The sequence below is a fragment of the Hyperolius riggenbachi genome, chromosome 12 (assembly GCF_040937935.1).
Source record: "Hyperolius riggenbachi isolate aHypRig1 chromosome 12, aHypRig1.pri, whole genome shotgun sequence".
Classification (NCBI taxonomy): Eukaryota; Metazoa; Chordata; class Amphibia; order Anura; family Hyperoliidae; genus Hyperolius; species Hyperolius riggenbachi.
This window is the reverse complement of record NC_090657.1, coordinates 158,765,183-158,777,605: the sequence shown is the minus strand read 5'-3', so window position 1 is coordinate 158,777,605 and position 12,423 is coordinate 158,765,183. Positions and strand designations below refer to the sequence as shown.

The window sequence follows — 12,423 nt, the reverse complement described above, 5'->3', positions numbered from 1 at the left end:
CTCACCCTCCTTATACACATGGGAGCCCCATTACTGCCCATCATAGGGTGCCAGCACATGCACACCTGCTCCAGAAGCCCCTCACCCTCCTATACACACAGGAGCCCCATTACTGCCCATCATAGGATGCCAGCGCATGCACACCTGCTCCAGAAGCCCCTCACTCTCCTATACACACGGGAGCCCCATTACTGCCCATCATAGGATGCCAGCGCATGCACACCTGCTCCAGAAGCCCCTCACCCTTCTTATACACACGGGAGCCCCATTACTGCCCATCATAGGATGCCAGCACATGCACACCTGCTTCAGAAGCCCCTCACCCTTCTTATACACACGGGAGCCCCTATTAGTGCCCATCATAGGGTCTCAGGCTGCAGACTTTCCTCAGGAGCCCCCATGTGACCCCGCTTTATCCAGACAACAGGTCACTCAGGCACTAAGCAACATACAGTGAGTAGCCAAATCTCTGAACAGGACCAGAAATGCCCTAGCTGGTTGACCTCTAGAGAACCTGGTGTGGCCAGCAGCTCTGATAAAGACAGCCATCCACAACATTATGGTAGAGCTGTTCCTTGCATATTGGCATCACGTTGTCATCTCCAAATAAGTAAACAGTTGGCTGTCTATGAATCTAACCAAGACCCATAGCTAGGCCTGCCTAGGAGAAAAGTTGATGTATTGTGCTTTCCAAGCCATTCATTACTGGTGGAACCACCACAGGACGACTCCTGCCTTGTCCCCTCCCTCTTCTGCACTGAGGAACACCACCTATGTTTGGCCAGCATTTGTGGCGTTCTGATTGGACCAGAACCTTTGGCTTCCTTCCGGCTCAGTTTAAACCCCCAAACTCAATTGTTATTTCAGTTGCCGGACTGGTTCACTATTAATTAAGAATAAATCCTTCAAACTCAAGCTGTGATGACAAATAAACACCTTATGGTCTCAAAAAGCAAAGCCACGTCTCACATTCTCAATGAAAACCTCAAAAACAATCCAAAATCCAATCCCACAAAACTATGCTCTGTGTGAACACACAAGGGGCCATATGCAATGAACTCCTGGGTTTTCTCTTAGGTGATAGTTTCATAATTGTAAATAAAATACCTTTTAAAACACCAGCAAGTGAGAAAATATTTAAAATGAACGTGATTATATGCTTTCATCTACTTTTTGGTACTTTTTCAATTGAAAAGTGCTAAAAAAAAGTTATTTTAAAAATAAGTTTAAAAATTATCTCCAAGGAGAAAACTCAGGAGAAAAAGTGAACTGCACATAGGCCAACATCTCATACATTATCTCTCCTTGGCACTTATGCAATTCATTTTTTTCAGAGATATTTTCAAACTGGTCAATAAAATGCATTTTAAACCACCACCCAGCAAGAAAATACTTAAAGTAGTTTTGATAGTACTTTTCCACATACTTTTTGGTACCTTTTCTGTTGCAAAATGCTGAAAAGTTATTCTAAGTAGAAGATGGGAAATAATCTCCCAGGAGAAAACTCAGGAGAAGTTGCATATCGGCCCTTATCCCATGTGGATTCCATTAACTTTTCTCCTCAGTTTTCTCGCAGGAGATGTTTTTAGGCCTTTTCCAGCCACCAGCAGGCAATAAACAGTACTGGAAATAGCCATTTCAAAAGTTCTTAAAAGGTGATCATATACTTATCGAATATCCTGTTTTGACAGATTTGATCACTTTGATAGCATCTCCCAGAAATATTTTGCCACAACATGTCCAATTTAATTACATTTTTTTCAACAATGGATAGATTCTATCGATCAGACGGGATAATAGATTTGCATTGATCAGGTGCAGGGCAGGAAAAGCGGAAGATCAACTCACTATAGCGTTGCACTGCATCAAACACTTCAACGATGTGGGCCGATCAATTTTCAATAGATTCAATGAGAGAAGAAACTATTGTTTTGTCACATTGGATGGCAATCTTGAAGTGTATGACCAGCTTAAAGGGAACCGAAGATAGAGGGATGTGGAGGCTGCCATACTTGTTTCCTTTTAAACAATGCAGATTGCCTGGCTGTCCAACCAATCCTGTTTCGAATACTTTTAGCCAACAAGCATGCAGATCAATTGACTGAATTAGCTGCATGCTCGTTTCAGGTGTGTGATTCAGACACTACTGGTGCATGAAAGATCAGCAAGGCTGCCAGGTAACTGGTATTGTTTAAAAGGAAATAAAAATGACAGCCTCCATATCCCTGTCATTTCAGGTTCCCTTTAAAGGGAACCTTAACTGAGAGGGGTATGGATGTTTCCTTTTAAACAATACCAGTTGCCTGGCAGCTCTGCTGAACTCCTTGGCTGCAGTAGTGGCTGAATCACAGACCTGAAACAAGCATGCAGCCAATCCAGTCTGACTTCAGTCAGAGCATCTGATCTGCATGCTTGGTGAGGGGCTGTGGCTGAAAGTATTAGAGACACAGGAACAGCAGGAGAGTCAGGCAACTGGTATTATTTTAAAAGGAAAAATCCATATCCTTCTCAGTTTAGGTTCCCTTTAAGTTTGGCATTACTTTTATTAACTCATTTCCAATGCTTCCACACATGTTAGCCCCCCCCCCCCCACCCCACATTTGAAGGGCAACCCAGACTTACCGAGTAGCAGCAGCCGGTGGATCTGCTTATAAACCCTCTTCTCAGCCTTCAGAGTCTTGTCGATATTTTTGCTCCTTCGCAGGTCCTCTTTGAGTTTCGCCCTCCTTTCCGCCCGCAGCCTGGCCAGCTCAGAGTCCGCCGTGCAGCCATCCTCTATGACCCCAGACCTTGTGTCGCTGCTCTGGCCAGTACAGGGGAGAGCGTGGGCTCCTAGCAGCCTGGGCCTGAGGCTGGAACACATCCCCATACTGATGCAGGCAATGGGCACAGGAGTAAAGTTTTACCGTCCAGCCAACATAATCCTGATAGGGGCGAGTGCAGCCCACAGGAGGCAGCATGCAGTCTCTCCACTTCTGTGTGTCACAGTCTTCCAGTGTTCCTCCTGAGCTGAGCCTCCAGGACACACTGTCCCCTCTCCCTCCCTCCCTCTTCTCTCACTGTTAATTTGTTTGAGAAGCAAAGGAGAATCATACACTTTAGTGTCACGTGACTGCACAGCACCCTTGCTTACCGTAATGTTTAGAAAGTCAGGTCCTGGCTCAGGGACTCCAGGTGGTGGCTGGTCTGTAGCTCCTCTTACTAGGTGGAGAGGAGATAATAGAACACCTATGTATATCTGCAGAGAATTATAACCAGGTCATATCGCTACTCCACAGATAATTCTGCTACCGTGAGGATCAGCGCTATATCCGTACATTAGATGAAAGTCCACAAACCATTCCCGATTAATATCACGCTACATGAATTTATGAATACGCCAGATCACAGCATAGCTCCCAACTGTTCCAGATCACAGCATAGCTCCCACCTGACCCAGATCCCGGCATAGCTCCCAACTGTCCCAGATCACAGCACAGCTCCCAACTGTCCCAGATCCGGGAATAGCTCCCAACTGTTCCAGATCACAGCATAGCTCCCACCTGACCCAGATCACAGCATAGCTCCCAACTGTCCCAGATCCGGGCATAGCTCCCAACTGTCCCAGATCCGGGCATAGCTCCCACCTGACCCAGATCCCGGCATAGCTCCCAACTGTCCCAGATCACAGCATAGCTCCCAACTGTCCCAGATCCGGGCATAGCTCCCACCTGACCCAGATTCCGACATTGCTCCCAACTGTCCCAGATCACAGCACAGCTCCCAACTGTCCCAGATCCGGGAATAGCTCCCAACTGTCCCAGATCACAGCACAGCTCCCAACTGTCCCAGATCCCAGCATAGCTCCCAACTGTCCCAGATCACGGCATAGCTCCCAACTGTCCCAGATCACAGTATAGCTCCCAACTGTCCCAGATCCCGGCATAGCTCCCACCTGTCTCAGATCCCGGCATAACTACCAACTGTCCCAGATCACGGCATAGCTCCCAACTGTCCCAGATCACAGCACAGCTCCCAACTGTTCCAGATCACAGCATAGCTCCCAACTGTTCCAGATCACAGCATAGCTCCCACCTGACCCAGATCACAGCATAGCTCCCAACTGTTCCAGATCACAGCATAGCTCCCACCTGACCCAGATCCCGGCATAGCTCCCAACTGTCCCAGATCACAGCACAGCTCCCAACTGTCCCAGATCAAGGCATAGCTCCCAACTGTCCCAGATCATGGCATAGCTCCCAACTGTCCCAGATCCCGGAATAGTTCCCAACTGTCCCAGATCACAGCACAGCTCCCAACTGTTCCAGATCACAGCATAGCTCCCACCTGACCCAGATCACAGCATAGCTCCCAACTGTTCCAGATCACAGCATAGCTCCCACCTGACCCAGATCACAGCATAGCTCCCAACTGTTCCAGATCACAGCATAGCTCCCACCTGACCCAGATCCCGGCATAGCTCCCAACTGTCCCAGATCACGGCATAGCTCCCAACTGTCCCAGATCACGGCATAGCTCCCACCTGTCCCAGACCACGGCATAGCTCCCAACTGTCCCAGATCCCGGCATAGCTCCCACCTGTCCCAGATCCCGGCATAGCTCCCACCTGTCCCAGATCACGGCATAGCTCCCAACTGTCCCAGATCACGGCATAGCTCCCAACTGTCCCAGATCACGGCATAGCTCCCAACTGTCCCAGATCCCGGCTTAGCTCCCACCTGTCCCAGATCCGGGCATAGCTCCCAACTGTCCCAGACCACGGCATAGCTCTCACCTGTCCCAGATCACGGCATAGCTCCCAACTGTCCCAGATCCCGGCATAGCTCCCAACTGTCCCAGATCCCGGCATAGCTCCCACCTGTCCCAGATCCGGGCATAGCTCCCAACTGTCCCAGATCCCGGCATAACTCCAAACTGTCCCAGATCCCGGCATAACTCCCAACTGTCCCAGATCCCGGCATAACTCCCAACTATCCCAGATCACGGCATAACTCCCAACTGTTCCAGATACGGGCATAGCTCCCAACTGTCCCAGATCACGGCATCTCCCAAATGTCCCAGATCCTGGCATAGCTCCCAACTGTCCCAGATCACGACATAGCTCCCAACTGTCCCAGATCACGGCATAGCTCCCAACTGTCCCAGATCCCAGCATAGCTCCCAACTGTCCCAGATCATGGCTTAGCTCCCAACTGTCCCAGATCACGGCATAGCTCTCAACTGTCCCAGATCACGGCATAGCTCCCAACTGTCCCAGATCACGACATAGCTCCCAACTGTCCCAGATCACGGCATAGCTCCCAACTGTCCCAGATCACGGCATAGCTCCCAACTGTCCCAGATCCCAGCATAGCTCCCAACTGTCCCAGATCATGGCTTAGCTCCCAACTGTCCCAGATCACGGCATAGCTCTCAACTGTCCCAGATCACGGCACAGCTCCCAACTGTCCCAGATCCCGGAATAGCTCCCAACTGTCCCAGATCATGGCATAGCTCCCAACTGTCCCAGATCCCGGCATAGCTACCACCTGTCCCAGATCACGGCATAGCTCCCAACTGTCCCAGATCCCGGAGTAATTCCCAACTGTCCCAGATCACGGCATAGCTACCACCTGTCCCAGATCACGCCATAGCTCCCAACTGTCCCAGATCCCGGAATAACTCCCAACTGTCCCAGATCACGGCATAGCTCCCAATTGTCCCAGATCCGGGCATAGCTCCCAACTGTCCCAGATCCTGGAATAGCTCCCAACTGTCCCAGACCACGGCAAAGCTCCCAACTGTCCCAGACCACGGCATAGCTCCCAACTGTCCCAGACCACAGCATAGCTCCCAACTGTCCCAGACCACGGCATAGCTCCCAACTGTCCCAGACCACGGCATAGCTCCCAAATGTCCTAATTTCATAAAAGTGCGGTCAAAAATATGCCAAGCGCTGCAGGGGGGTTTTTAGTTGTTGGGGACGAGGGTTATTAGTTGCGGGGGGAAGGGGTAGGGTTCTGTGTGAGAGTAGGGAGAGATTAGGTTATAGTGAAATATTGTATATTGCCAATATTACACTATATCAATCAGGTTGCAGAATATCTGTAACTCTACCAGTATTCTACTACCGCAATTAAATGATTTATCTTTTTTTTTTTTTTATATTTAATGCTGCACCTAAATTAGCGTGCGGCTTTGTCAAATGTTCGACTCATTTGTCCCTCTTTCAGGATTGATGGACAGATCTATGTAAATATACGTATTTTTCTCCTGTGTTTAAATGGCTCCAAACTTTATTCCCATCCTTTAAATTGATACATTTCTTAATTTCCAATGTTAAAGGGAACCTAAACTGAGAAGGATATGGATTTTTTCTTTTAAAATAATACCAGTTGCCTGACTCTCCTGCTGAATCTGTGTCTATAATACTTTTAAGGTGCGTACACACGCACTACTAAAGAGAACGACGGGTCCGTCAGACTCTCCCGCTGGGCAATCGTTCTACCGACAGTAGTGCGTGTGTACAGTCTGTCTGCAGACTGATGAGGCTGTTTCTGAACGATCCGCTGAGCGGATCGTTCAGAAACAGCCTTATCAGTCTGCAGATAGACTGTACACACGCACTACTGTCGGGAGAACGACCGCCCAGCGGGAGGGTCTGACGGACCCGTCGTTCTCTTTAGTAGTGCATGTGTTTACACACCTTTAGCCACAGCCCCTCAACAAGCATGCAGATCAGGTGCTCTGACTGAAGTCAGACTGGATTAGCTGCATGCTTGTTTCAGGTGTGTGATTAAGCCTCTACTGCAGCCAAAGAGCAGCAGAAGTGCCGAACAACTGGTATTGTATAAAAGGAAACATCTATATCCCCCTCTAAGGTTCCCTTTAAAGCAGCAGGGTCAGCCATACTATAACATGAAAAAAAACACATATATATATAAGTAGATACTAACATCAAACATCATGAAGGTCTTCGATAGGCTGGTTCTTTCCCACATGAAACACACCACCAAGGATTTGATGGACCCTTACCAGTTCGCCTACAGGGCCAACAGGTCTGTGGAGGATGCCATCAATATCAGCATGGAGCACATTCTGAGCCACCTAGACAGGCCAAACACCTATGTCAGGATCCTTCTCTTGGACTTCAGCTCTGCCTTCAATACCACATTAGCCCTGACATCCACTTTGACAGGCTACTTCTCCTCAATGTGCATCCCAGCCTCTGTGGCTGGCTGACTTTCTAACAAACAGGACTCAGGCAGTCAAGCTATGCACCTTCTCCTCGCAGAAGCGAGTCACCAACACGGGTGCCCCCCAGGGCTGTGTCCTGTCCCCAATGCTGTTCTCGCAACAACTCGGTCCAGGTCATCAAATTTGCGGACGATACCACCATCCTTGGCCGTATAGAAGAGAGTGATGAACTAGCGTATCGCCAACAGATTGTGAATATCTGCAACTGGTGCAAGGCAAACAAGCTTGTCCTGAACACAGCTAAAACCGCAGAATTGATCATTGATTTCCGAAAAGCCGTCCTGAACTCCCCCTGTCCTCATCGAAGGCACTGAGTCTGCCAGGGTCCCGCACGCACGTTTCCAAGGCACCACCATATCCAGCAACCTAAGGTGAGAGGCAGAAGAAAGCCCAACAACGGGTGTTTTTCCTACGGCAGCTGAAAAAGTTTGGAATGTCGCAGGACCTTATGACCTGCCTTATGACTCTGCTGCCACTGAGTCAATACTTTTCTCTTCCATCATCGTATGGTACGCAGGGGCCTCTACAAGCGACAGGTACAGATTACAAAAAGTCATAAAGTCTGCAGAAAGGATCATCGGGACTCCCCTTCCACCACTCAACCTTCTCTACTCCTCCAGACTGCGCTCAAGGGCCGCTAGGATAGCAAGAGACCCCACCCACCCTGGCAACCGCTTTTTCAATCTTCTCCCCTTAGGCCGCCACTACAGGTCCTTACCCACCAGGACTATTAGACACAGAAACACCTTCTTTCCCAAAGCCATTGATCTCCTCAACCTACTCTCGCAATCGCACTCCCTTGCTCCAGCGCTTACACCCAGGTAGTCGAACGCCCACGTTACATCACCTAAACTGGTCTTGACTTCTTAAGTTACTCTACTGTAGTCCTGTACTACTAATGTATACCTGTTCGACTACAGTACTGTATATCTTGTATTGTGTACTACTTGAGCTTGTCTGTGCCAAAAATAATTCCAGGTACAAACCCCTGTACTTGGCCATTAAACTTGATTCTGATAAATACTTGCTCTACTTACATAACATGTATTGTACTGTCCATGTTTTGATTTCAGTGAATTTGACATAGTAAATAAAGAGAATTCTGTTCCTGGCATGTGCCATCTTGGTTTCCTCTGACTGAAGCAAATCCTGATGTCATTTCCTCCCTTACTTTTTAATCAGATTTCAGCAGCTCACTGAACTGCACTCAGTGAGGAGCAGGCATGTGGGGTGATGACAAGCTTCCTTCTCGTCAGCAATGTACCAAATAGAGCCAGGCTGGCAGAAATTTAGTATAGCAGAAACATTTCTGAATAGACTGAAATGCTTGCAATGCAGGGTCAGGTTGCATAATAAACACAGATCAGTGGGTTAATGGAATTTGATGTTGTGGTTGACGATCCTCCTATAACATGAAAAAAAACAAAAAACTACTGATGAAAGAGAGGGCCAGTGTGGTCTGAATGATAAAACAGCGCCTTTTGCTTCTGCATGCTTTCTGGTATCAGTGACTAGGGGTGTGATCCTGCCATCCACACATCAGTTATCTATCACAAAGTGCCAACAGTAATTTAAACTAAATACAAACGTTTTAACTCATACATGAACATTATGGAAAATCCAAGTTGAAAATAAACTGTGAAGATAAACAATTTCATCCATCCTACTCCTGAAAAATGTATTCATTTTTTTTAGATTCTCCCAGTATTATTTTCTGTTTTAAAAAGCTAAAAAGTAGGTATAATGCTATTGACTCATGATGATGATTCAGCTTTTTCCATAGTCTCGCAGTTAGTAATCATGTGACCCTCATCAAGACAAAATCAGCAATCATGAGGCCCCCAACAAGACAAATTCAGCAATCATGAGGCCCCCAATATGACAAATTCAGCAATCATGAGGCCCCCAACAAGACAAATTCAGCAATCATGAGGCCCCCAATATGACAAATTCAGCAATCATGAGGCCCCCAACAAAACAAATTCAGCAATCTTGAGGCCCCCAACAAGACAAATTAAGCAATCATGAGGCTCCCAACAAGACATTCAGTAACCATGAGGCCCCCCAACAAGACAAATTCAGCAGTCATGAGGCACATAAATAGACAGCATTTCACATAAATAGGAAGAATGCCCACTCAATATGGTAGACACCTCTCACCTGGCTTCTGAATTCTCCTCTACTGGCTGCTGTGCCTGGCAATACTGTTTTTGGCTGGATTGGGGATGATGTGTGGGCTGAAAGGCCTGGCGGTGATGCTGTGGCCGGGCTGGCGGTGATGCTGTGGCTGGGCTGGCGTTGATGCTGGGCTGTGTTTGGCTGGTTGAAGTAAATGCTGGCCTGACTGGTGGTGATGCTGTGGCCGTTTTGACAGTGATTCTGGGCTGGTTGGCTGGTGGTGATGCTGGGCTGGCTGGTCTGGATAGTTTAGGTAGTGACAGGTGCCCCCTAGTTTAGGTAGCGCCAGAAGCTTCTCAGCTTAGGTAGTGACAGGGCCCCCAGTTTAGGTAGCGACAGGAGCCCCCCAGTTTAGGTAGTGACAGGAGCCCTCAGTGTATGTAGTGACAGGTGCCTCCCAGTCCAGGTAGTGACAGGAGCCCCTAGTTTAGGTAGTGACAGGGCCCCCCAGTTTAGGTAGTGACAGGTGCCCCCCCAGTTTAGGTAGTGACAGGTGCCCCCCAGTTCAGGTTGTGACAGGTGCCCCCCAGTATAGATAGCCAGGTCTATAGATGTCCCCAGTTTAGATAGCCAGGTCTATAGGTAGGGACTAGTGGCAGCGGAGAGAGAAGAGAAGAAGTGGGGAAGAGAGGACGTCTCCCCCTTTAGAAATAAGTAATGCGGCAGGTAGTGCCGCTGTGCCCGCCGCTTCTCTTCTCTCTCCGCTGCCACCCCAGGGCGGGCGGGATGTCCACTTCCGGGTTCGGGTGGCTAGGAGGGGCAGCAGCTAGCCAGGGGAGTGCGCATGCCCCATTTTGCCCTATGTAGGGACGCCCATGGCCAGGTAGACAGGGTGGGCAGATAGGTAGCAGGGTGGGCAGTTAGGGAGCCGGGTGGGCAGTTAGGTAACCGGGTAGGCAGTAAGGTAGCCGGGTGGGAGGGTAGGCAGATAGGTAGCTGGGTGGGAGGGTAGGCAGATAGGTAGCTGGGTGGGTAGATAGGTAGCCAGGTGGGAAGTTAGGTAGCCGGGTGGACAGTTAGGTAGCCGGGTGGGAGAGTAGGCAGTTAGGTAGCCAGGTGGGCAGATAGGTAGCCGGGTGGGCAGATAGGTAGCCGGATGGGTAGATAGGTAGCCGGGTGGGCAGTTAGGTAGCCAGGTGGGAGGGTAGGCAGTTAGGTAGCCGGGTGGGCAGTTAGGTAGCTGGGTGGGAGTATAGGCAGATAGGTAGCCGGGTAGGCAGATAGGTAGCCGAGTGGGAGGGTAAGCAGTTAGGTAGCTGGGTGGTTAGATAGGTAGCCGGGTGGCCAGTTAGGTTGCCAGGTGGGAGGGTAGGCAGTTAGGTAGCCGGGTGGGTAGATAGGTAGCCAGGTGGGCAGTTAGGTAGCCGGGTGGGAGGGTAGGCAGATAGGTAGCCGGGTGGGCAGATAGGTAGCTGGGTGGGTAGATAGGTAGCCGGGTGGGCAGTTAGGTAGCCGGGTGGGAGGGTAGGCAGATAGGTAGCCGGGTGGGCAGATAGGTAGCTGGGTGGGTAGATAGGTAGCCGGGTGGGCAGTTAGGTAGCCGGGTGGGAGGGTAGGCAGTTAGGTAGCTGGGTGGGTAGTTAGGTAGCTAAGTGGGGGCCCCTGACTCCTATGCTCCCTGCCTCACCTGGCTGTCCTCCCTCCTATTACGAGTGGTGGGAGAGCGGCGTTTACAGCAAGGTTCCGGCGGGGTAAAGCAGAAGATAGAGGTCCAGCTTCCCGGTCTACGCTGTCTCCTCTGTAATTCCCGCTCACACTAAACCAGGAAGCAGTGCAAGCGGCATACAGAGGAGACAGCGAAGACCAGGAGGCCGCTGGACCTCTAGCGTCTAATTAACCCCGCCGGAGCCTTGCTGTAACCGCCGCTCTTCCGCCGCGCATAATAGGAGGGGGGCCCCCTGAGGTGAGGGAGGGGGAGGATAGGAGTGGGGCCCCCGGGGGAAAATAAGTTTTTTTAAAAATAAGAAAAAAATAACCCGGCGACACTTATGGGCCCCTGGAGAAACGGAACTCAGAGGGCCCTCGTGTGCTGGTACGGCCGTATTACCACCCCTGACTCTTGGTCTTCCTTTTCTGGAGCGATCCGCATGTGAGCCAGTTTCTTTGTAGCGTTTGATGGTTTTTGAGACTGCACTTGGAGACCCTTTCAAAGTTTTTCCCAATTTTTCGGACTGACTGAATTCTTAAAGAGAAACTCCGACCAAGAATTGAACTTTATCCCAATCAGTAGCTGATACCCACTTTTACATGAAAAATATAATGATTTTCACAAACAGACCATCAGGGGGCGCTGTATGACTGATTTTGTGCTGAAACCCCTCCCACAAGAGGCTCTGGTACCGTACGGTACTCTGGGCAAACTGCCACAATGTAACAATGACACACACAGGAAATGGCTGTTTATAGCTGTCTGTTAAAGCCAGAACAGCTACATAATCTGCCCACAGTAACAATGTCACCATGTAATACATGTCAGAATGTGAATCTGGGAGAGGAAAGATTTTACAATGAGCAAACTCTGACTAAATCATGTATACATAATTATTGTAAAAATTAAGCACCTTTTTATATTAAATTATTTTCACTGGAGTTCCTCTTTAAAGTAATGATGGCCACTCAGTCTATTCAGTAGGACTATCAGCTGTGTATCCACCTGACTTCTACACAACGCAACTGATGGTCCCAACACCATTCATAAGGCAAGAAATCCCACTGATTAAACCTGACAGGGCACACCTGTGAAGTGAAAACCATTTCAGGTGACTACGTCTTGAAGCTCATCAAGAGAAGTCCAAGAGTGTCCAAAGCAGTAATCAAAGCAAAAGGTGGCTACTTTGAAGAACCTAGATTATGACATATTTTCAGTTGTTTCACACTTTTTGGTTATGTACTATACATCCACATGTGTTATTTCATAGTTTGGGTGCCTTCAGTGTGAATCTACAATGTTCATAGTCATGAAAATAAAGAAAACTCTTTAAATGAGTAGGTGTGTCCAAACTTTTGGTC

At 49.0% G+C, this 12,423-nt stretch overlaps 1 protein-coding gene across 5 annotated transcripts in view; it reads right to left on the bottom strand.

Annotated features, from left to right (window-relative positions):
• GNAS (GNAS complex locus) overlaps positions 1-12,423 on the bottom strand; it is a 387,899-nt gene that overhangs the window by 262,406 nt on the left and 113,070 nt on the right. Inside the window, exon 1 of one of the 5 annotated variants that reach the window (XM_068263835.1) lies at positions 2,623-3,043. The exons of the other annotated variants lie outside the window; for them this stretch is intronic. Coding sequence (XP_068119936.1) covers positions 2,623-2,869 — 247 coding nt within the window. The 5' untranslated portion in view covers positions 2,870-3,043. Of the gene's footprint in view, positions 1-2,622; positions 3,044-12,423 lie in introns of those variants that run through there. 5 annotated transcript variants of the gene reach the window in all.